This window comes from Entelurus aequoreus, linkage group LG26, assembly GCF_033978785.1.
Source record: "Entelurus aequoreus isolate RoL-2023_Sb linkage group LG26, RoL_Eaeq_v1.1, whole genome shotgun sequence".
In the NCBI taxonomy this organism is placed as follows: Eukaryota; Metazoa; Chordata; class Actinopteri; order Syngnathiformes; family Syngnathidae; genus Entelurus; species Entelurus aequoreus.
Genome location: NC_084756.1, coordinates 38,413,930 through 38,440,334, shown reverse-complemented (window position 1 = coordinate 38,440,334; position 26,405 = coordinate 38,413,930). Strand labels below are relative to the sequence as shown.

At 36.8% G+C, this 26,405-nt stretch overlaps 3 protein-coding genes across 4 annotated transcripts in view; 1 reads left to right on the top strand and 2 right to left on the bottom strand.

Annotated features, from left to right (window-relative positions):
* LOC133643401 (RING finger protein 207-like) overlaps positions 1-18,862 on the top strand; it is a 64,909-nt gene extending 46,047 nt beyond the window's left edge. The window contains exons 14-20 of the mRNA XM_062037956.1: positions 2,076-2,176; positions 5,073-5,250; positions 7,144-7,329; positions 7,402-7,453; positions 7,518-7,635; positions 13,512-13,604; positions 17,307-18,862. Coding sequence (XP_061893940.1) covers positions 2,076-2,176; positions 5,073-5,250; positions 7,144-7,329; positions 7,402-7,453; positions 7,518-7,635; positions 13,512-13,604; positions 17,307-17,370 — 792 coding nt within the window. The 3' untranslated portion in view covers positions 17,371-18,862. The remainder of the gene's footprint in view (positions 1-2,075; positions 2,177-5,072; positions 5,251-7,143; positions 7,330-7,401; positions 7,454-7,517; positions 7,636-13,511; positions 13,605-17,306) is intronic.
* zpr1 (ZPR1 zinc finger) overlaps positions 1-26,405 on the bottom strand; it is a 55,970-nt gene that overhangs the window by 28,131 nt on the left and 1,434 nt on the right. For both annotated transcript variants that reach the window (XM_062037958.1, XM_062037957.1), the window contains exon 3: positions 5,068-5,231. The gene's annotated coding sequence lies outside the window, so the exon portion shown is untranslated. The remainder of the gene's footprint in view (positions 1-5,067; positions 5,232-26,405) is intronic.
* On the bottom strand, positions 11,182-25,220 carry LOC133643403 (E3 SUMO-protein ligase ZBED1-like). The gene is made up of 2 exons (XM_062037959.1): positions 24,408-25,220; positions 11,182-12,636 (listed from the first exon to the last, which is right to left on the bottom strand). The coding sequence occupies exon 2, from the start codon at positions 12,559-12,561 to the stop codon at positions 11,845-11,847; it is 717 nt and encodes a 238-aa protein (XP_061893943.1). The 5' UTR covers positions 12,562-12,636; positions 24,408-25,220; the 3' UTR covers positions 11,182-11,844.

Genomic DNA, 26,405 nt, shown 5'->3' with positions numbered 1-26,405 from the left:
AATGAAAGCAGACTTATGTGTTTTGTCACAAATAACTGTCTTTATCTGCAACGCTGATTAATCACCGGTATATTGCTACCATACTTGCCAACCCTCCCGTTTTTAGCGGGAGAATCCCGGTATTCAGCGCCTCTCCCGACAACCTCCCGGCAGAGATTTTCTCCCGACAAACTCCCGGTATTCAGCCGGAGCTGGAGGCCACGCCCCCTCCAGCTCAATGCCGACCTGAGTGGGGACAGCCGTTCTCACGTCCACTTTCCCACAATACAAACAGCTTGCCTGCCCAATGACGTCATAACATCTACGGCTTTTAGAGAGTAGAGTGCACAACAAGGAGAGAGAGTTCTTGGTTTCTTATGTGGGTTTATTGTTAGGCAGTTTCATTAACGTCCTCCCAGCGCGGTAACAACACACATCAACAGCAGTCACGAACACACAACAGCAGTCACGTTTAGTCTACCGTAAAGCAGTTCGCCTGCAGTAAACAGCAATGTTGTGACACTCTTAAACAGGACAATACTGCCATCTACTGGATAGCCTGCAGAACACTGAAATTCAAGTATTTTATTTATATGTATAATAAAATAAAAAAAATAAAAAATATATATAGCTAGAATTCACTGAAAGTCAAGTATTTCATACATATATATATATATATATATATATATATATATATATATATATATATATATATAGCCACGCCCCCCGCCCGACCACGCCCCCCCCCACCTCCCGATATTGGTGGTCTCAAGGTTGGCAAGTATGATTGCTACTGAATGATGCACTAAAAAGTTGAGAAAAGACAAATAGGATATATATATATATATATATATGTATGTATATATATATGTATACATTAGAGACGTCCGATAATATCGGCCTGCCGATATTATCGGCTGATAAATACTTTAAAATGTCATTTTAGCTAATTTGGACAACCATGTATGGTGAAGATAAGGTACTTTTTAAAAATAATAATAAAATAAGATAACTAAATTAAAAACATTTTCTTGAATAAAAAAGAAAGTAAAACAATATAAAAACAGTTACATAGAAACTAGTAATGAATGAAAATGAGTAAAATGAAGTGTTAAAGGTTAGTATTATTAGTGGACCAGCAGCACGCACAATCATGTGTGCTTACGGACTGTATCCCTTGCAGACTGTATTGATATATTTTGATATATAATGTAGGAACCAGAATATTGATAACAGAAAGAAATGGGGGGAGGGAGGTTTTCTGGGTTGGTGCACTAATTGTAAGTGTATCTTGTGTTTTTTATGTTGATTTAATAAAAAAAACACAAAAAAAAAACAAAAAACGATACAGATAATAAAAAAACCGATACCGATAATTTCCGATATTACATTTTAACACATTTATCGGCCGATAATATCGGCAGGCCGATATTATCGGACATCCCTAGTTGTACTTGTATAGCGCTTTTCTACCTTTAAAAAAAACAACATATATAAGTCGCACTGGAGTATAAGTCGCATTTTTTGGGGAAATGTATTTGATAAAAGCCAACAGCAAGAATAGACATTTGAAAGGCAATTTAAAATGTCTAAAGAATAGTGAACAACAGGCTGAATAAGTGTACGTTATATGAGGCATAAATAACCAACTGGTATGTTAACGTAACATATTATGGTAAGAGTCATTCAAATAACTATAACATATAGAACATGCTATACGTTTACTGTCACTCCTAATCGCTAAATCTCATGAAATCTTATACGTCTAGTCTCTTACGTGAATGACATCAATAATATTATACGATATTTTACGCTAATGTGTTAGTCATTTCACACATAAGTCGCTCCTGAGTATAAGTCGCACCCCCCGGCCAAACTATGAAAAAAACTGAGACTTATAGTCCGAAAAATACGATATTTGTATTATCTTCTGTGTGTTCTCTCCTGAACAAAACACTGTTGTATCATCTGCAAATAATACTAACTTGAAATCTTTTGTAACTTCACAAATGTCACAAAAGAGTTGGAGTTGAAAAAAAGCAAAGAAAAAGCCATATGTTTTTGTCCACTGATGGCGCCCTCCCGTCTTCCTCCAGATCAACACGGACTACCGCAGCGAGTTTGCCCGGTGCCTGGAGTCTTTGCTGCTGATTGGCCCGCGCTGCGCCCCTTCCGTCACCTCCAGCGTCGCCACAAGGTGAGGTCGTTTCCCAAGTATCGGCTTCGCAGCGCTCCGTTGTTCCGTGTATCGCCGCGGCGTCGACACGTTCGGACCATTCCGGGAAAACAAAAGCGAAATCCCCCTAAATGGTTTGCAATCCCAGTGAGCGAGGGTTCCTGGCCTGATGACATTACTGAGTCTCTGTGTTTACTCCCGTCCATTCTGATCAGAACCACACTAAAGGATGGAAGTTTTGGTGCCCACAGACTAACTCCATCCATCCATTTTCTACCGCTTATCCCTTTCGGGGTCGCGGGTTATATATTTTATGGTACACACCAGCTGGAACAGCAACGTGCACACAGGCCTATTATATTAGTGCTACTATTCTTATCATCATTTCATAGAACCCTTCAGAATTAATCTGGAAGTTGGCAGGCAGGGGCAGCTTTGTTCCAGGCTGCTGATGCCACTGGGCGGGCGCGAGGTATTTAAGCCACGTGGCTGCCTGTCGCCGTGGACCACAATCAGTGCAGGTGTGGACATAGACCGTCCTGGGAGATCCTGGCCAGCTTCCGGCGTTTTCATCTTAAAGCAACAGAATGTGAGTTATATTCCGTATTTTTCGGACTATAAGTGGCAGTTTTTTTCATAGTTTGGGCCGACTTATACTCAGGAGCGACTTATGTGTGAAATGATTAACACATTAGCGTAAAATATCAAATGATATTATTGATGTCATTCACGTAAGAGACTAGACGTATAAGATTTCATGGGATTTAGCGATTAGGAGTGACAGATTGTTTGGTAAACGTATAGCATGTTCTATATGTTATAGTTATTTGAATGACTCTTACCATGATATGTTACGTTAACATACCAGTTGGTTATTTATGCCTCATATAACGTACACTTATTCAGCCTGTTGTTCACTATTCTTTAGACATTTTAAATTGCCTTTCAAATGTCTATTCTTGCTGTTGGCTTTTATCAAATACATTTCCCCAAAAAATGCGACTTACACTCCAGTGTGACTTATATATGTTTTTTTTCAGTTCTGATATTTTTCTATATTACTTAAAAGAAAACTGGTTTTGGCTTATAATAAAATTCTACCCAAACAATTAATAAAGTCAAATACAAATAAGGCAACAAGAGAAGTATCCTACACTTCTCTTTTCTAAAGTGGATATGTACAGCAGATATAGATCATCTACATCTACTATATGATTTGTCTGAGTGGCTGGACAGGACATATTAAAAACATAAAATAAAATAAAAATAAAAATTAAAAAAATAAAATATATATATACATATAAATATATACATATATGTTGTTTGGCTATCTGTGTTGGCCCTGCGATGAGGTGGCGACATATCCAAGGTGTACCCCGCCTACCGCCCGAATGCAGCTGAGATAGGCTCCAGCACCCCCTGTGACCCCAAAAGGGACAAGCAGTAGAAAATGTATGTATGTATGGAGATATATATATATATATATATATATGTATATGTATATATATATATATATATATATATATATATATATATATATATATATATATATATATATATATATATATATATATATATATATATATACATACATACAAATATATACATACATACATACATACATACATATATATATATACATACACTACCGTTCAAAAGTTTGGGGTCACCCAAACAATTTAGTGGAATAGCCTTCATTTCTAAGAACAAGAATAGACTCGAGTTTCAGATGAAAGTTCTCTTTTTCTGGCCATTTTGAGCGTTTAATTGACCCCACAAATGTGATGCTCCAGAAACTCAATCCGCTCAAAGGAAGGTCAGTTTTGTAGCTTCTGTAACGAGCTAAAGTGTTTTCAGATGTGTGAACATGATTGCACAAGGGTTTTCTAATCATCAATTAGCCTTCTGAGCCAATGAGCAAACACATTGTACCATTAGAACACTGGAGTGATAGTTGCTGGAAATGGGCCTCTATACACCTATGTAGATATTGCACCAAAAAGCAGACATTTGCAGCTAGAATAGTCATTTACCACATTAGCAATGTATAGAGTGTATTTCTTTCAAGTTAAGACTAGTTTAAAGTTATCTTCATTGAAAAATAAGGACATTTTAATGTGACCCCAAACTTTTGAACGGTAGTGTATATATATATATCTCTATATATATATATACATATATACATACATACATACATACATACATATATATATATATATACATACATATATATATATACATACATATGTATGTATATATATATATATATATATATATATATATATATTTATATATATATATATATATTTATATATATATATATATATATATTTATATATATATATATATATATATTTATATATATATATATATATATATATATTTATATATATATATATATATATATATATATGTTCTGTATATATACAGTATATATACGCACAACGACAGCAGATTTTACGGTAAAATCAACTGTCAGTTCAGTCGCCAGAATTGTACTGCAGTGGTACTGTTTTATCATTTACAGTAATGCACTGTTAAAACAACGATGGTAGATTTTATTTTAAAAAACTGACATTTACTGTAAAATTCTGAATTTTATAGTAGTTATAGTAATTTCACAGTAATTTGCTCTAAAAAAGACTGTAGATTATACGGAAAAAAAACCCCCCAGCAGTTCTGTTGCCAGAATTTTACTGTAAAATTCAGAATTTTACTATAAAATGTTCGTTTTTAGAGCAATTTACTGTGAATAGAAAACCGGTACCACTGTTTTGATACAGTAAAATAATGTCAAATTCATTTTTTTACCGTACGATCTACAGTGGTGGTTTTCACAGCGCATTACTGTAACGGACACGTGTGTGAGTTGACGCAGAGCGAAGGAAAACAGCCGTTGATATTCTCCTCACCTCAGGCTGCAGTCGCCTCTCTCCATGTCTTGCCGCTCCCTGTCTCTCAGTGAGGCGCCGCTGGGCTCGGTGTTCGGGCGGAGGCCGACGTCTCACCGCAACATCTGCACCAAGGTCCTGCTGGCTGAGGGCCGGGAGACGCCCTTCACCAAGCACTGTAACAACTACGAGAACAGCTACAGGGTGAGTACAGTCAACATGACGTCGCATAGCTCAAACGCTCCTCATTTCTCTGGGTTTTGATGCATGCTTTCATCCTGTGGGATTTTCATTGAAGTCTTTAAAAAGTCATTCAATTTCAACTCCAGAAGATAACGACAACTGCTGGCAAGTCAACATTGACGCAGTCAGTACACGATCAATCTGTAAGTTGGTAGTTTCGATATGAGAGTGATTAGATCTTTATTTTCTCAAATTATGTAATTTTTGCTTTTGTCAATGTTTACTACTTTACACAGGAGGACTTTGAAGGCAAACATCTAAGAATTAAAAAATAATAGTGGGCAGTAATAGCTTTTGTTGAGTTATTGTGTACTATTGACTTTGTCTTGCTCAAACAATTGTGTGTAATAATAGAGAATAAGGAACTAGTTGGAATAGTGTGTCGATTTTGTAACACTGTCAATAGCACTCACCAATAATACGTTGAAAAATGTGCAGTTAATACTGTATTTTCCGGGCTATATAGTTTGTACCCACCGGATTTTAGAATAAATAAATATGTTTCCATATATTAGCCGCACCTGACTATAAGCCGCAGATTATATATGTGTGTATATATATATATATATATATGCATATATATGTATATATATATATATATATATATACTGCATATATATGTATATGTATATATATATATATATATATATATCTGCATATATATATATATATATATATCTGCATATATATCTATATATATATATATATATATCTGCATATATATTTATATATATATATATACTGCATATATATGTATATGTATATGTATATATATATATCTGCATATATATATATATATATATATATAAATATATATATATATATATATATATATATATATATATATATATACTGCATATATATGTATATATATATATATATATATATATATATATATGTATATATATATTTATATATTATGCTACCAAATATTTATACCTTAATTGTTTCCAAACGGTGTCTGTAACGCGGCTGATCAAACAAAACAGAAGTCATCGTCATGGACCCGCTCGCTGCGCAAGCTAGCTCTCCAATCAGCTAAACAGACTCAATAACTCCACGCTGACGTTTTAGTGAATTTACTGAGGAATTTACGAAACTGAAACAATACAATGAATTGATTTAAGTGGACCCCGACTTAAACAAGTTGAAAAACGTATTCGGGTGTTACCATTTAGTGGTCAATTGTACGGAATATGTACTGTACTGTGCAATCTACTAATAAAAGTCTCAATCAATCAATCAAAACAAAAAGAATGCCATTGTAAGTTAATAATACTAACACAGACACTCGAAAACATGTTAGCATATTTGCTAATGCTAACGACGCTAGCTTGATTACATTACAATAGCATGTACAAATATGCATGCAAACACTCCTACAGACATCACACATGGGATGCTTTAGTAAGTATAAATTGTTTTAGTTATATTGCAAAATTTACAAACGTTGCTTGGAGTGATGAACGGAGACTCAATATGAGTTGAAACACTATGGACGGTTAAACTTCTGGTTCAAGGAAGGAAACAGGAAGTACATTGAGCGAACTCGTTTAAAAGATGGCGCCGTAGCACAAAAAAACAACACACCTTTTCAGTGTCTCTGTATTTGTTGAGTACAGAACATTATCGTCATTAGCGAAGACAAATCCATGAATTAGTCGCAAGCTGCACGCTTCAAAGCGTGGGAAAAAAGTAGTGGCTTATAGTCCGGAAAATAAATACAATACTGGTATCAGCCGATCTCACTCATGGATGATCGGTATCGGAATTGACAGCAAAAAACCCTGATTGGGACATCCCTGTAAAGAGTTTGGAGAGAATGTTTCAGTCTACATCTCTGTGCGTCTCCAGACTCTGCAGACAGAAATACAGACCCTGAAGGACCAGGTCCAGGAGCTGCACAGAGATCTGACCAAGCATCACTCCATTATCAACACGGACCAAATGGGCGAGGTCCTGGACCGATCGCTGCACATCGACAGCCGGATAGCTTCCCAGTACTCCACGGTGGAGACCATGAGGGCCATGTTTGAAGAGGTGCCCTACCTCCCCCCACACTATTGGACTACTGGACCCCAGCACAATCATCTTGTCTGTTTCCCCTCACAGATCTGGGAGGAGACTTTTCAGAGGGTCACCAATGAGCAGGAGATCTATGAAGGTTGGTGGAACACTTGGACTTCACGTAGCAGTTGATCTCGTCCACATTGCTCTGACTCTTGCAGCTCAGCTTCACGATCTGATGCAGCTGAAGCAGGAGAACTCCTACCTGACCACCATCGCCAGGCAGATCAGCCCTTACATCCTGTCCATCGCTAAGGTCAAGGAGAGACTGGAGCCCAGGTGATGGCTTGACATACTGCCCTTCCTTTAAGATGGACACTTTTTTACAATTACCCTATTTTCCAGGCTATAGACTGCGCCGGTATTTGAGCCGCACTCACCCAATTTGAGAAGAAATAAATATTTTTACATAGCCCAGGGGTCACCAAACTTTTTGAAAGCAAGAGCTACTTCTTGGGTAGTGATTAATGCGAAGGGCTACCAGTTTGATACACACTCAAGTAAATTGCCGGAAATAGCCAATTTGCTCAATTTACCTTTAACTATATGTTATTATTAATAATTAATGATATTTACACTTAATTGAACGGTTTAAAAGAGGAGAAAACATGAAAAAAATGACAATTAAATTTTGAAACATAGTTTATCTTCAATTTCGACTCTTTAAAATTCAAAATTCAACCGAAAAAAGAAGACAAAAACTAGCTAATTTGAATCTTTTTGAAAAAATAAAAAAAATAATTTATGGAACATCATTAGTAATTCTTCCTGATTAAGATTAATTTTAGAATTTTGATGACATGTTTTAAATAGGTTAAAATCCAATCTACACTTTGTTAGAATATATAACAAATTGGACCAAGCTATATTTCTAACAAAGACAAATCATTATTTCTTCTAGATTTTCCAGAACAAAAATTTTAAAAGAAATTCAAAAGACTTTGAAATAAGATTTAAATTTGATTCTACAGATTTTCTAGATTTGCCAGAATAATTTTTTTGAATTTTAATAATAATAATTTGAAGAAATATTTCACAAATATTCTTTGTCAAAAAAACAGAAGCTAAAATGAAGAGTTACCAGCTTGCTAGTAAATAAATACAATTTAAAAAATAGAGGCAGCTCACTGGTAAGTGCTGCTATTTGAGCTATTTTTAGAACAGGCCAGCGGGCGACTCATCTGGTCCTTACGGGCTACCTGGTGCCCGCGGGCACCGCGTTGGTGACCCCTGTATTAGCCGCACCGGAACATAAGCCGTACCTATATACCGGTGTAACCGGTGGTCTTTTCCTCTGCGTTGTGTGGATATTATGGAACACGACCGACACCACGGGTTGCTCAGCTGCACTTTACTGATAATACACAGAATACAATTGTTGTCAATAACTTTCTGCCATCGTCGGGCCCCTCTCCCGTTATCGTAGACAAAAGGGTGGAGTTACGTACAACTAGGGGTGTAACGGTACGTGTATTTGTATTGAACCGTTTCAGTACGGGGGTTCCGGTTCGGTTCGGAGGTGTACCGAACGAGTTTCCACACGGACATATTAAAGGCCTACTGAAAGCCACTACTAGCGACCACGCAGTCTGATAGTTTATATATCAATGATGAAATCTTAACATTGCAACACATGCCAATACGGCCGGGTTAACTTATAAAGTGACATTTTAAATTTGCCGCTAAACTTCCGGTTCGAAACGCCTCTGAGGATGACGTATGCGCGTGACGTAGCCAGTAGAACACGGGTATGGTTTCCACATTGAAGCCAATACGAAATAGCTGTTTTCATCTCATTCTGGATGTATTCTGGACATCTGTGTTGGTGAATCTGTTGCAATTATGTTCATTGCATTATGGAGAAAGAAGCTGAGCAAGCAAAGAAGAAAGTTCTCGGTGCAAAGCGGACGTATTTTGCGAAGGAAGTCAGCAGCAACACAACACAGCCGGCGTTTCATTGTTTACATTCCCGAAAGATGCAGTCAAGATCGAAGAACTCGGATAACAGAGACTCTAACCAGGAGGACTTTTGACTTCGATACACAGACGCCTGTAGAGAACTGGGACAACACAGACTCTTACCAGGATTAATTTGATTTGGATGACAAAGACGCAGACATGCTACCGTGAGTACGCAGCTTTGGCTTCCAAACATTTGATCGCTTGACCGTATGTGCGCGTCATGTACGTATCTTTGTTTAAATATATAAGCTTTATGAACCTTGGGTTAGGTGAACAGTCTTTTGGGCTGAGTGATTGTGTGTGTTGTGCAGGTGTTGGAATTGCATTGGCGTGTTCTATGGAGCTAGGAGCTAGCAGAGGAGCTAGGAGCTAGCATAACAAACACGTAGGTGTTCTTATGCAGGATTAATTTGTGGCATATTAAATATAAGCCTGGTTATGTTGTGGCTAATGGAGTATATATATGTCTTGTGTTTATTTACTGTTTGAGTCATTCCCAGCTGAATATCAGGTACCGTGAGTAGCAGCTGCGCTTCCAAACATTTGATCGCTTGCCAGTACGTGCGCGTCACGTACGTTACTTTGTTTAAATATATAAGCTTTATGAACCTTGGGTTAGGTGAACGGTCTTTTGGGCTGAGTGATTGTGTGTGTTGTGCAGGTGTTTGAATTGGATTGGCGGCTTATATGGAGCTAGGAGCTAGCATAGGAGCTAGGAGCTAGCATAACAAACACTGAGGTGTTTTTATGCAGGATTAATTTGTGGCATATTAAATATAAGCCTGGTTGTGTTGTGGCTAATAGAGTATATATATGTCTTGTGTTTATTTACTGTTGTAGTCATTCCCAGCTGAATATCAGGTCACCCCCGGCTCTCACAGCATCTTCCCTATCTGAATAGCTTCAACTCCCCACTAGTCCTTCACTTGCACTTTCCTCATCCACAAATCTTTCTCCATCCTCGCTCAAATTAATGGGGAAATCGTCGCTTTCTCGGTCCGAATCTCTCTCACTTTATGCGGCCATCATTGTAAACAATAGGGAACTTTGCGTATATGTTCAACTGACTACGTCACGCTACTTCCGGTAGGGGCAAGCCTTTTTTTAATCAGATACCAAAAGTTGCGATATTTATCGTCGTTGTTCTATACTAAATCCTTTCAGCAAAAATATGGCAATATCGCGAAATGATCAAGTATGACACATAGAATAGATCTGCTATCCCCGTTTAAATAAAAACATTTCATTTCAGTAGGCCTTTAAGTAGCGTAACGCACGTTGTGTAAACAATGCACAACACACGGCATGCTAGCAGCTAACGGGCTAGGATAGACTGACCATACGTCCTCTTTTCACCGGACATGTCCTCTTTTGCGGAGCTGTCAGGGCGGAGTTTCTTAAATGCCTCAAATGTCCGGCATTTTGAGTTAGGGTTGTGTGTATTTTCAATGTACGTTCAGGGTTAAGAAGGGGTTAAAAACAAAACAACTTGTGTGCGCTAGGAATGCAAATTATCGATTATTTCATTAATTGATAGTTGATAACCTTATCGATCGATCATCGATTAGTTGATAAAGCGGCGTTTTCCCCCCATCTGAGATTTCCCCTCAATAAGGTACAAAATCAAAATCAAAATTTTGCTGGTATAAAATACAAAGGACATTGTATTCCCTAATCAAATGTTTATTTGATACAAAAGTAAGTCATCTTTGTAACATGAGGAATATAATATAAAGTGCACTTTAGTCTTGTCACACATGCAAGACTTGGTAGTGGCAGCAGCCATAATAGCTAGCTTTATTTTATATAATCCCTCTTGAACTGGGAAAGGTGCCTAATGCCTATCTGTCAACTTGAAAAAATACAAGGAAGACATCCCTGAAAATTGTAACAGCAGGCAGCAAATAAGTAAGCCTGTTGGCTGTTGCAGTCTGCTGCAGAACTTCACCTTTGGACTCAGGTGAGGCTGACAAGAACTGAAGTGAAAAAACATGTCACTCACTCACTACTGTAAAGACAAGAAAAATAAAGTAACATCAAGTGCACAACATGCACAATGCACATCTTAGTCTGTCTCACAAACTATTAGAAGGCTAGCAGCCTGCAAGCTGCAACATTAATTGAATCCCTCTTGAACTGGGAAAAGTGCCTATATGACAGTCAACTTGAAAAAATATAAGGCAGACATCCCTGAAATTGTAAGTAACAGCAAAATAAGTAAACCTAAGCCTGCTGCAGAAGAACAGTCATTGATTCAACTTAACATTTGGGCTCAAGTGAGGCTGACAGAAGAACTGAATGAAAAACATGTCACTGCATAAAATAAAATAAAGTGCATGCACTATGCCCATCTTAGTTTGTCTCTCACAAACTATTAGTGTAAACATTAATGTAATAATCAGTCAGCTTGAAACAGGCTGACAACAACTTCAAGTAAACATTCCTGAAAGACAATGGTGATCGTGATAGTAAAATATTAAGCAAGCCAAGTTTAGCCAACCCTGGCTACAACAATCAACTTAATATTTAGATCATCAGGCAGGTGGACAATTGAAATTTTAACAAAGGGATGTTACTCGCGTTGTCGTGAACACAGGCTATCACTCGCCCGGTCAGCCCCCATGCATGCACAATTTCATTCAGCCGTTCTGCTAAATTATCAGCCGTATGGCTCATCGGCATACTCTCTGTGGCTAGGACTGCCGACCTCATCAGCCAGTCCTCCATGTAGTGGCAAGTGACGGTGATATAGCTCTCTGTTGTATTTGACGTCCAACAGTCAGTGGTTATTGCTACATGCGTGTTGGCCAGTCGTGCTTTCAGCTCGGCTTTCTTTCTTTTGTAGCGAGCCTCTATGCGGGTTGTTATTGTTTCTCGAGAAGGGATTTGGTAGTCTGGCTCACAATAGTTCATCAACTCACGAAACCCCTTGCCATCCACAATGCTTATAGGCAGCATATCCTTTTCAACCATGTTGCAAATCCTCTGGGTGATGCCCTCTGCCCGTGCGTCATCACACACCGCTTTTCTTTTGGAAAACGCTTCGGCGACGGAGGGCTGGCCTGGCCGTGCTCCGCCTCCACTCTCTCCTCCAAGCACAGCGGCATGTAAACTTTTTAGGTGGTAATTTAACGAACTGGTTGAATTGTTGTACTTCAAAACAGCCTTACATATTTTGCACGTTGCATCGTCCTCTTTTAGGGTGAAATGTTCCCACACAGCACTTCTCTTGCGTCGCTTCATGTTTGTTTTTCTTCTCTCGCATGTGGACTCTCATGTGTACAGCGGACATGTAGGGCTGGTCACGTGATGGTGTTGCTGCTTGGAAAAAGTACAATAAGCAACAACTCCCTCGTGTGGACTAGCGAGGTATAAACTCAGCATTACCTTCACACAGAAAACCACCGCACCGACCGTGACAGAACGGAATTGTCAATTAATTGAAATCGTTAATTTTAATCGGGTAATTTCTTAACGGCAATTAATCGAAAATCGATTAATTGTTAACATCCCTAGTGTGCGCAGCAGCATTGGTGAGGGAGGGGCAGAGAGAGAGAGAGTTATGATAAACGTGCATGCGTCGCCAGGCTCTGCTTTTTATCCATAGATTTATCACATTTAATTTTTTATTATCTATAGCAGGGGTGTCAAAATTGCCCACAGCTAATGATTTAAAGGCCCACGGCACATTCTGAAAATACTATTTAAATTAAAAAAAACAAAAGCTAAAAAAGCTTAAAGGTTAAATGTAATTTAGAAAAAGTTGCAATGTTGACTAATAAAACAAAGCTGTTTTTTTTTCTTTCAAACTGTCATTGTTTAAAACATAATATTAAATCAAAATCAATGTTATTTTGAATTATTGACCTATCCAAGGTTCCCATTACTTCACATCAAATATTACACTAAGAAAAATATTTTTGGTGGAAGATTTTGCAAATTTGGTAAGTCATTGGAAACATTTTTGTGGGTGTGGCTTTTATCCCGGTGTGCTCTATAGTCCGGAATATACAGTATATCGATTATATTATTATAATATTGTGGAAATTAAAACAATAGTCCTAAATGTCAAACCCTAACAAGTTGTATTTCCAGAAACTTAACTGGAGTGGAAGTAACACACGCGCCTTGCAGCTCCTACATTCTGAGGCTTCAAAATAAAAGTAGGTAAAATATAAACAAATGTTTTCCAGGCTCCAGGAGCCCAAAGAGCACTGCGACGACCGCACAGAAACAATGTTGAAGATTTACGAAGACAGCACAATGGCAGCAGAAAGACAAGACAGGTATGCATGCAACAGCTGACATTTATTACAACACACCTTCCTGTAGCGCAGGGGTCACCAACGCGGTGCCCGTGGGCACCAGGTAGCCCGTAAGGACCAGATGAGTAGCCCGCTGGCCTGTTCTAAAAATAGCTCAATTAGCAGCACTTACCAGTGAGCTGCCTCTATTTTTTAAATTGTATTTATTTACTAGCAAGCTGGTCTCGCTTTGCCCGACATTTTTAATTCTAAGAGAGACAAAACTCAAATAGAATTTGAAAATCCAAGAAAATATTTTAAAGACTTGGTCTTCACTTGTTTAAATAAATTCATTATTTTTTTTACTTTGCCTCTTATAATTTTCAGAAAGACAATTTTAGAGAAAAAATACAACCTTAAAAAGGATTTTAGGATTTTTAAACACATATACCTTTTTACCTTTTAAATTCCTTTTTCTTCTTTCCTGACAATTTAAATCAATGTTCAAGTAAATGTACTTTTTTTATTGTAAAGAATAATAAATACATTTTAATTTAATTCTTCATTTTAGCTTCTGTTTTTTCGACGAAGAATATTTGTGAAATATTTCTTCAAACTTATTATGATTAAAATTCAAAAAAAATATTCTGGCAAATCTAGAAAATCTGTAGAATCAAATTTGAATCTAATTTCAAAGTCTTTTGATTTTCTTTTAAAATTTTTGTTCTGGAAAATCTAGAAGAAATAATGATTTGTCTTTGTTAGAAATATAGCTTGGTCCAATTTGTTATATATTCTAACAAAGTGCAGATTGTATTTTAACCTATTTAAAACATGTCATCAAAATTGTAAAATGAATCTTAGTCAGGAAAAATTACTAATGATGTTCCATACATTTTTTTTATTTTTTTTTCAAAAAGATTCAAATTAGCTAGTTTTTCTCTTCTTTTTTTCGGTTGAATTTTGAATTTTAAAGAGTCGAAATTGAAGATAAACTATGTTTCAAAATTGTATTGTCATTTTTTTCGTGTTTTCTCCTCTTTTAAACCATTCAATTAAGTGTAAATATCATTAATTATTAATAATAACATAGAGTTAAAGGTAAATTGAGCAAATTGGCTATTTTCAGCAATTTATTGAAGTGTGTATCAAACTGGTAGCCCTTCGCATTAATCACTACCCAAGAAGTAGCTCTTGCTTTCAAAAAGGTTGGTGACCCCTGCTCTAGCGTATCATTAAGGCAAAACCAGGACTGGAGTTTACAATAGGGAAGGGATTATGTATCTTGCGTGAGTGGAAGAGAAGGGGTTAATCATTTTGCAATGCAGTCTGCTGAAAATGACGGAAAGCGCCACTCTATATAGCAGCTGATGCTGTGGTCAAAGTTGGAATTTCCGCAAAACTAATGGATAGTGCACACCCTCCAATTTGTCACGTTTCATGTGTCAGGTCAATCGTGACAAATGAGGACATATAAATCCCCTTCCTACTGTAGAGAGAGTCTCCGACATTTGACCTCCTCTCATGTACCTCAATAATGTAACAGAAGTATCATTCATCAAATTTAATCAAGTACAACAGTAATTCTCAAACTTTTTCGAAAAAACGTGGCCCTCCAAGTACGACCACAATGACAACATTACAATACAGTAGCGTAGTCGGCCTAAGTAGTCATTAAAAACAAGTCAGGGGTATTAATTAACAAGTATATTTTATATTTTTGGCCACTGTAACATTACACACACAATATTTAATAAGGTGATTCTTTGGCGTACCACTAGATGGAGCCCACGTACCACATTTTGAGAAATAAGGCAATATTAAAGTAGATGCATAGAAAAATGTAATACGTTCTGAAAAAATATATCCGACCATCCATCCATTTTTCTACCGCTTGTCCCTCTGGGGTATTATATTAAATGTGTAAATAGGTTTTATATTTACAATATTATAAATGCTAAAATAATTGCTCGTTTAATTGCATTGTATAATATAACAAATATATATATAAATTATACATGAAAGGAGGTTATCAGCTCTTTTAGAGGCATAAGATAATACAACACATGTAAAGAAAACAATCATAAATAGTAGTATATTAAATATAACTACTGTATTTTGACTGTACGTTTGTTTAACATTGAATAAAATGTATACAACAAAACTAAGTTTGCAGCTCTGTTGGACGCACAGAATAATAGAAATGTGAAAAACATATAAATAGAAATAATCCAACGCATATTTATGTTTTGATCACATGGCTAAATAATAATAGTAACAGTACAGCTCGTGCCAGCCACTTGAGGGTTCCAGGTTCGATCCCTAGTCACTGCCGTTGTGTCCTTGGGCAAGACACTTTACCCACCTGCTCCCAGTGCCACCCACACTGGTTTAAATGTAACTTAGATTTTGGGTTTCACTATGTAAAAGCGCTTTGAGTCACTAGAGAAAAGCGCTATATAAATATAATTCACTTCACTTCACAACAGTAGTAGCTACGAACAATGGGAGACCGGGCTTTCTGCTCCGCCGCTCCCAGTCTGTGGAACGCTCTCCCTGACCACCTGAGGGCACCGCAGACTGTGGATGCTTTTAAAAAAGGCTTAAAAACCCTTCTTTTTAAAAAAGCCTTTTTTTTTTTTTTTTTTTTAGATATATGCATACTAGTTCTAGCTATTAGGCTGTTCTAGTTTTTATTTTTATTATCTTTTTATTTATTTTTTTAATACACTGTAGCACTTTGAGTTTGTTTGCTCAATGTAAAGTGCTTTTCACAAATAAAATATATTATTATTATTATTATAGTAGTTTTACCAGTTAAACGCCTTTACTTTCAGCAGCATTTAACTACTGTACATATTAGGAAAATACCAGTGTTTCCCACACATTCATTTATTTGTGGCGGCCCGCCACGAAACAATTTACTTCCGCCACAAATAGATTTTTTTTTTTTTTTTTTTTTGTCCTGTCCAGCTTCTCAGGCAAATCATATAGTTGATGTAGATGCCCACATAGGCTGTTCAGATTTACTTTACAAAAGAGAAGTGTAGGATACTTCTCTTGTTGCCTTATTTGTATTTGACCACTACTGTTTTCTGTTTATTTGTTACTGACTGTGGCAGGGCACCTCTGCCTCTGTTTCACTTTATGTTGCTGGTAAATAATATGGTTGTAGTGGTAGGCTAAAGTTAAATTATTTAGTATACACTAATTAAAGGGGCAGAGCTTTGAGACATTTTAGCTTTTATATTTTATAAGATATATTTTTTGTAAGAACCACAATTAATAAATATATTTCAGTGAATAACTTATTGTTCAAATCTGTATATAAATATGTACATAAAGTGTTGTAATTATATTGTAAAATGGATGGATGGATGGACGTTTAAAACAAAACTTTTATTATTAATTAGTAAGTATACATTTTTTGAGCCTTTTTAGAGAAAATCATATCATTGTAGTAAATTATGCAAATTACTCGATGATGTCATGGTGACCACGCCCACAGCCACGCTCCCACCGCCACAGGTATCTTGGCAGTTTATGGGAAACACTGAATACGTATCATGTACAATATCTGCTGCGTTTAATTCTGATCTGCACTTTTAGCATGTTGAGATCATTTGTAAAAGTATTTCTTGTGTGTCTAATTAAGCCTTGGCGGAGGTCTGCGCTCTATCTATTTCTCCCCCCCGAGGGCGCAGGTGTACCTAATGTTGTGGCCTATTGCATTGTTTTCCTCAGCGGCAAGCAGACATGTGTGACCGACCAAGACAGAGACAAGAACACCCACCCTCTCATGCTCTAGCCCCGCCCACATCACCAAAAAACAACAACCTGTGGTCTGATTTCCCCGCCCCATGTCGGCGTGTGACCCGGTCATGTAGGCAGAACCTCTAGGTGACCGAGCAGTGGGGGGGGGGGGGGGAGCTAAGTGGACGTGTCACGACCTCATGTGGACCCGCCTCATCGTCCCCGTGAAGAGGCGTCGCTCTTCAAGGCCAACAAGGTAACAACATGGAGGCCATGGCCTCTTTCACGCTGCAACATAGCAGAAGTCAAAGCCAGTATTTCCAAAGTACTGTAGTTTGGATCAGGTTCCAAAGTAGGGACTGGGTCTTACAGCATGGGAATAGCATCTTTACGTTGGGCTGAATGCAAGAGCGTGTCCTAAAGTTGTGTTTTTTTCTTTGACAAGTTCCAAATATGTTGCAAACGAGCGCCATCAATAAATATCGCAATCGCTGTCATTAACGCTTTAGTTAAAAAAAAAAAGATTTAATGGAGATTTGTTTCATTTTAGCGTAGAAGCAAAGCCAAGGGTTAGTAAGCCAATAAGAGGCGCGGTGAGACCATCAAACATGACTTTTAACGCCATCACCAGGTGCATTTTCGCACTGGTAAGTTTGAATCAAAGCCTGTTTTATTCTGTTGCACACGTAGCATTTAGTAGGATGTTAGTGTTAGCTAAGCTAAGATAGCTGCGGGTTACGAACAACGTACAGTATTTGGGGGAAAAGCAATACCCTTATTCATGGATCAATAACTGAGAAGACTTTAAATTATTTTATTTTTACATCATTTGACACAACTAAGGTAAACATTTCTTTCCCCTGGATGACTTTCCATCAATAAAATTGCATTTGTGTCCAAATATTGGACCGTTGTGTTTAAGTATACTTAAAATGATGCAATCCAGTAGTAACCTGTGATTAATCATGATTAATCCAAATTGTGTGATCATTTTAGATTTTTTTCCCAAATCATTTGACACCAATAAGGTTTATATTAAAAAATTTTTACTGGATGACATTCTCACAATAAAATTGCATTTGTGTCCAAATATTAGGATCTTTTTTTAAGTTGATTTAAATTATGCAAGTGAGTAATAATCTGTGATTAATCACGATTAAAAGTGTGATAATTCAGATTTAAAACAATTTTTGACAACATTAAATTAAACATTGTTCTTTTCACCTGATTGACCAAAAATTGGACCCTTGTGTTTAATTTAAGTATGTTTAAATTATGCAATCGAGGAATAACCTGTGATTAATCATGATTAATCCAAATTCAAATGTGTAATAAATTTTTTTTTTTTTTTTTTAAATCATTAAATTTAGAATTAAAACATTTTTCCTAGATGACTTTCTGACAATAACATTTTATTTATGTCCAAACATTGTGGTCTTTTCTAAAGTTAATTTGAATCAAGCAAGTGATTAAAAACCTGTGATGAATCGCGACTATTTCCTATTTAAAATGTGTGATTAATCTGATTAAAAATATATATTTGCCATTATGACAATAAAATTGCATTTGTGTCTAAATATTGGGCTCTTTTTTTAAATCTGTAAATTATGCAAGCGAGTAGTAACCTGTGATTAATCACGATTAATCCAATTTAAAACGTGAATAATCTGATCAGAAAGACTAATCGTTTGACAGCACTAACTGAAACATGACAATAAAATTGTATTTGTGTCCAAATATTTGGATCTTTTTCAAGTTACTTTAAACTATGCAAGTGAGTACTAATCTGTGATTAATCACGATTAATCCAAATTTAAAAGTGTGATTAATCAGATTTTTTTATGTTTTAAATCATTTGTCACAACTAAATTGAACAAATTTTCCCCTGGATGACTTTCCGTCAATAAAATTGCATTTGTGTCCAAATATTAGGATTTTTAAAAAAATTCATTTAAATTATGCAAGTGAGTAATAATCTGTGATTAATCATGATTAAAAGTGTGATAATTCAGATTTTTTTTAAATAATTTTTTCCCTGATTGACCAAAAATTGGACCTTTGTGTTTAAGTATGTTTAAATGATGCAATCGAGGAATAACCTGTGATTAATCACAATTAATCCAAATTCAAAAGTGGAATTAATCTGAATTTTTTTTTCTTTCAAATCATTAAGTTTAGAATAAAAAAAATAATTACGGATGACATTCTGACAATAAAATTTAATTTATGTCCGAACATTGTGGTCTTTTCTAAAGTTAATTTGAATCAAGCAAGTGAGTAAAAACCTGTGATGAATCGCAACTATTTCCTATTTAAAATGTGTGATTAATCTGATTAAAAATATATATTTGCCATTCTGACAATAAAATTGCATTTGTGTCTAAATATTGGGCTCTTTTTTTAAATCTGTAAATTATGCAAGCGAGTAGTAACCTGTGATTAATCATGATTAATCCAATTCAAAACGTGAATAATCTGATCAGAAAGACTAATCGTTTGGCAGCACTAACTGAAACATGACAATAAAATTGTATTTGTGTACAAATATTCAGATCTTTTTCAAGTTACTTTAAACTATGCAAGTGAGTACTAATCTGTGATTAATCACGATTAATTCAAATTTAAAAGTGTGATTAATCCGATTTTTTTATGTTTTAAATCATTTGTCACAACTAAATTGAACAATTTTTCCCCTGGATGACTTTCCGTCAATAAAATTGCATTTGTGTCCAAATATTAGGATTTTTTAAAATTCATTTAAATTATGCAAGTGAGTAATAATCTGTGATTAATCATGATTAAAAGTGTGATAATTCAGATTTTTTTTAAATAATTTTTTCCCTGATTGACCAAAAATTGGACTTTTGTGTTTAACTATGTTTAAACTATGCAATCGAGGAATAACCTGTGATTAATCACAATTAATCCAAATTCAAAAGTGGAATTAATCAGATTTTTTTTTCTTTCAAATCACTAAGTTTAGAATTTAAAAAAAATTCCTGGATGACATTCTGGCAATAAAATTGAATTTATGTCCGAACATTGGGGTCTTTTCTAAAGTTATTTTGAATCAAGCTAGCAAGTAAAAACCTGTGATCAATCGCGACTATTTCCTATTTAAAATGTGTGGTTAATCTGATTAAAAACTGTTGGCAAAAGGTTTGACAGCACTAATATTAAGTATTAAAAACTTACATCCATGCATTGTGTAGGAAACAGAATTAGATGTGTGTGGGCGTGGCTTGAGCAACCTCATAAATCGTCACGTTTCATGTGTCAGGTAAATTACGACGAATATTCTACTGTACTTTTTATGACCTCAACATTTAGGATATCGTGGCGAGTCTGAGTGATGGAAGGAGAATGGTATTTACATTTCATGGATGGCAGCTGAAGTTGGGAAGTACGGCGTACTTGTTTGGCCTCGGGCTAGCGTGGTTCTGCACGGAGAAGGTCCGAGGTGCACATTCATTAAAAATACATTTGTGACAGCCCGATAACAAACGACTGTGCTCTCTGCTCCCGCGCCTCCCCGAGGTCGTTCATCATCCCGGGGCCAACAATCCGCCGGCTCGCTCGCCATTATTCTCTCACCTGAAGTCCAACTGGGAAGGTTGTTCCACGCCGGGAAGTTATTTCTGTCGGGTTTTTTTCCCCCCTTTTGTTTTCATGCGAGAAAAGCAGGCCAGACTCTCGGCAAGCAAGCAGCCGCACTGCACAACTTATCATGTAATTGAGCATTAAAGATGGAGGAGAGATAAAATGAAAGTTTAATGATCTTCACGGGGGGAATTTGGGTCATATTTTAAAGAATACAATTAGTGCAAATAGAGCGTAGTTAGAGGTTGTATAACGAGGATGAAAGGACCCGCTCGGGTATGGGAAGTTTTTGTCTCGCCAGTTTGGTGCGAGCCAACCACCGGAACCCAAATCAACTTTATTTCCTCTTTATTGATTCATGTATCTACGTTTTGACAGAAAAAAGAAAGCACGAAGGCCTGCAAATGCATCGCTTAAAGGCCTACTGAAATGATTTTTTTTAATTTAAACGGGAATAGCAGATCCATTCTATGTGTCATACTTGATCATTTCGCGATATTGCCATATTTTTGCTGAAAGGATTTAGTAGAGAAAATCGACGATAAAGTTCGCAACTTTTGCTCGCTGATAAAAAAAAAGCCTTGTAGCGTAGCGTGACGTCACAGGAGCTAGTATTCCTCACAATTCCCCGTTGTTTACAATGGAGCGAGAGAGATTCGGACCGAGAAAGTGACGATTACCCCATTAATTTGAGCGAGGATGAAAGATTCGTAGATGAGGAACGTTACAGTGAAGGACTTGAGAGGCAGCGATGGACGTATCTTTTTTCGCTCTGACCGTAACTTAGGTACAAGCTGGCTCATTGGATTCCACACTCTCCTTTTTCTATTGTAGATCACAGATTTGTATTTTAAACCACCTGGGATACTATATCCTCTTGAAAATGAGAGTCGAGAACGCAAAATGGACATTCAGTGCCTTTTATCTCCACGACAATACATCGGCGAAATGCTTTAGCTACGAGCTAACGTGATAGCATCTTGCTTTAACTGCATATAGAAACAAAAGAAATAAACCCCTGACTGGAAGGATAGATAGAAAATCAACAATACTATTAAACCGTGGACATGTAAATACACGGTTAATGCTTTCCAGCCTGGCGAAGGTTAACAATGCTGTGCTAACGACGCCATTGAAGCTAACTTAGCAACCGGACTGCACAGAGCTATGCTAAAAACATTAGCTCTCCACCTACGCCAGCCAGCCCTCATTTGCTCATCAACACCCGTGCTCACTTGCGTTCCAGCGATCGACGGCGCGACAAAGGACTTCACCCGACGCGTTTGGCGGCCCGGAGACGTAGGAAGTCAAGGTGAAGTCGGCGGCTAGCGCGGCTAGCGCGGCTAGCGCTCCAACAAAGTCCTCCTGGTTGTGTTGCTGTAGTCCGCTGCTAATACACTGATCGCACCTACAACTGTCTTCTTTGCAGCCTTCATTGTTCATTAAAAAAATTGCAAAAGATGTCCAGAATACTGTGGAATTATAAAATGAAAACAGAGCTTTTTGTATAGGATTCTACGGGGTACCATAACTTCCGTTACTCGGACTTCGTCACGCGCATACGTCATCATACCGCGATGTTTCAGCCGGATATTTCCCGGGAATTTTAAAATGTCACTTTATAAGTTAACCCGGCCGTATTGGCATGCGTTGCAATGTTAAGATTTCATCATTGATATATAAACTATCAGACTGCGTGGTCGGTAGTAGTGGCTTTCAGTAGGCCTTTAACTCAATATTATCTGATGCAACAAGCTACAGTAGGAAAGGGATTCATACGGACCCCATTCCTGGGTGGATTTCGCATGAGAGGAAGAGGAGAGGTTAATCATTTTGCAAATGCAGTCCGCTGAAAACGAGGGAAAGCTCCACTCTTCGTAGCATCTGACGCTGTGGTCAAAGTTGGGATGGCGGCTAAAGTGGATAGTGCGCTCCCGCAATTCGTCACGTTTCATGTGCCGGGTCAACCAAATAGTGCTTTCTCTACTGTGTTTCTTGCCTTTGTGTCATTCAAAACCTTCTACACTAGCTGAAATTAAGTTGGCACGTTGACTTTTGATTCCAAAGCAGGTTTTCCATTAGTTTGTTGGTAAAAAACAATAGTATTAATAATTTAAAAAATGGAAATTGTGTAATATTATCATGAAGAGGCCCTCCAAAGGCTTTGGTATCTGCCATGTGGCCCACCATGAAAATGAGTTTGATGTAGGGATGTGCGTATCGATCCTGTGGTATCGATATATCGATACTCACACGCTACTCATTTGGCATCATTTTTCTGAAAAAAGTATCGATATAAACCAAAAAACGGCGTGTGGGGGGTGCAAGCATCACTTTCAGATGTTTTTGATGACTTACTTATGTGCTGGGACAGCCCTGTACCTGGCAGAATATAGAGCTGGCCCAGTTACGTGACAGGAGACAGCGAATGAGCGTCGCCAACGTGCAACACACACACACAGCCGACAGCGATGCAGCCAGGCATATCCAGTGTTGTCCAATTGTTGACTTAAAACAGGCATTTTTTTTAGAAATGTTTACTGAATATTTTTGTTTGAATGATTATCCTAAATTCAAATAATTTCCACACAGGGGAATTTACTGTTAGTTGAAAATTGCTTGAGTATTTAAAACAAGATAAGAAAGAGATACAATTTGGAGATTCTTCATCTTTGCATTACAGTTTTATTTTTTTCCAAGAAAATCTTGAATATATGATTGAATGTGATTTTGGTTTTAATCCGTAACATGATTTCTTACATTTCGAAAACATTAGCCTATTTCATATTTCATTAATTGCTAATTATATCACAAACTTTAAAAAATAACTGCAGCTTCTTGCAATTCGGATTTGACTGTTAATTGGAAAGCCCTAATATTTAATTATTATTATATATAATATATAGTTATTATTATATATAATATTTAATTTATTTTTCATATTTATGTTATTTATTTTAATTTTACTTGTATTATATATTGACCATAAAAAATGTGGTACAAATGGTCTGTATTTGTCTTGTGATTTGTCTTAAATAATAACAATAGTAATAATATTTTTGACTGACAAAAAATTGCCAATAAGAAATTATTGGTATCGGTATCGGTATCGATGAAAATGCAAGAAAAGGTATCGGTATCGTATCGAATCCTAAAAGTGTGGTATCGCCCATCCCTAGTTTGACGCCCTTGCTCTAGAACTGCAACTGGTTAGGAACTAACAGTGTTGGGATTGTATTCATCCAAATATGATTAGCAGAAACGTAGAAAGCCTTCAACGTTGTGGCCAGGAGAGCCAACGCAACAAGTAAGCGAGCTGGATGCTAACTAGCGAACTTGTTTCGGCGCTCTGTCCTCTCCCCGTCCTGCGACTCATGGCGGCGTTTAGGCAAGAGGAACATCGGCTACCTTAGCGGGTGTTTAGATCCTATGGCAGCCAATGGAACTGCTGCTTTACAGAGAGTAAATGGGTCAATGAAAAAGGAGGATTACCTCCACATTCTTCAGGACGAGCTAAAATCATCAGTCCCGAGGTTGGGTCTTGGGCGCAGTTGGGTGTTCCAACAGGACAATGACCTCAAAAGTGGTAAAGGAATGGCTAAATCAGGCTAGAATGAAGGTTTTAGAATGGCCTTACCCAAAGTCCTGACTTAAAGGTGTGGACAATGCTGAAGAAACAAGTCCATGTCAGAAAAGCAACACATTTAGCTGAACTGCACCAATTTTGTCAAGAGGAGTGGTCCAAAATTCCAGCAGAAGCTTGTGGATGGCTACCAAAAGCGCCTTATTGCAGGTAAACTTGCCAAGGGACATGTAAGCAAATATTAACATTGCTGTATGTATACTTTTGACCCTCACATTTTCAGTAGAGCCATAATAAATTCATAAAAGAAGCAAACTTCATGAATGTTTTTTGTGTCCAACAAGTATGTGCTCCAATCACTACATCACAAAAACATAAGAGTTGTAGAAATTACTGGAAACTCAAGACAGCCATGACATGATGTTCTTTACAAGTGTACGTACACTTTTGACCATGGCTGTATATGTTTATATATATATGTACAGTATATATGTAAATATATATACATATATGTATATATGTGTATGTATATGTGTATGTATATATATATATATATATATATATATATATACGTATACAGTGTTTCCCACAAACTGCCAAGATACCTGTGGCGGTGGGGGCGTGGCTATGGGCGTGGTCACCATGACATAATCGCGTAATTTGCATAATTTACTACAATGATATGATTTTCTCTAAAAAGGCTCAAAAAATGTATACTTGCTAATTAATAAGAACAGTTTTGTTTTAAACGTCCATCCATCCATCCATTTTACAATATAATTACAACACTTTATGTACATATTTATATACAGATTTGAACAATAAGTTATTCACTGAAATATATTTATTAATTGTGGTTCTTACAAAAAATATATCTTATAAAATACAAAAGCTAAAATGTCTCTTAAATCTCTGCCCCTTTAATTAGTGCATACTAAATAATTTAACTTTAGCCTACAACTACAACCATATTATTTACCAGCAACATAAAGTGAAACAGAGGCAGAGGTGTCCTGCCACAGTCAGTAACAAATAAACAGAAAACAGTAGTGGTCAAATACAAATTAAGGCAACAAGAGAAGTATCCTACACTTCTCTTTTGTAAAGTAAATCTGAACAGCCTATATGGGCATCTACATCAACTATATGATTTGCCTGAGAAGCTGGACAGGACAAAAAAATAAAAAAATATTTTTTTTATTTTTTATTTGTGGCGGACGTAATTCTTTCGTGGCGGGCCGCCACAAATAAATGAATGTGTGGGAAACACTGAAATATATATACATATATGTATACATGTGTATGTATATATATATATACGTATATATATACATATATATATATATATATATATATATACTGTGTATATATATATATACATATATATATATATATATATATATATACTGTGTATATATATATATACATATATATATATATATTGTGTATATATATATATATATATATATATGTGTGTATATATATATATATATATATATATATATATATATTAAAGGTGTGCATCCTTTTACGAAAATACGGACTTTTGTCGAGGCGAAAACCAATTAATAGTCAAATTGTTGTCACTTAGCTGTTTGCCAAAGGCAGTGGGCGTGCCGTCACGAGGCTGACAAGGGAGGTCAGAGGAGGGCGCGGGGAGGAGGGGCAGCGTGTGTGGGTTCCTCTGTAAGTCTAGGTCCACAGCCATTCCCTCTTTCCTTCCTGGCCGGCTTGTTGGCTGTTTTGATCCCATACACAGTAGACAAAATGGCCACGCCCCGTGTGTCCTGCACCGCATAGGAAGTGATGTCATCAAAATGGCAACGCCCTGACGGCTTCCAGCGGCACGCAAAATGAACGGTACATGGTCGGCACATATGACGCTGTCTGCCAGGGTGGGGCCCCCA

Bases quoted from the DNA above. Each gene is read 5' to 3' on its own strand.
- LOC133643403 (XM_062037959.1), bottom strand. From the start codon at position 12,561: ATGAAGCGACGCAAGAGAAGTGCTGTGTGGGAACATTTCACCCTAAAA.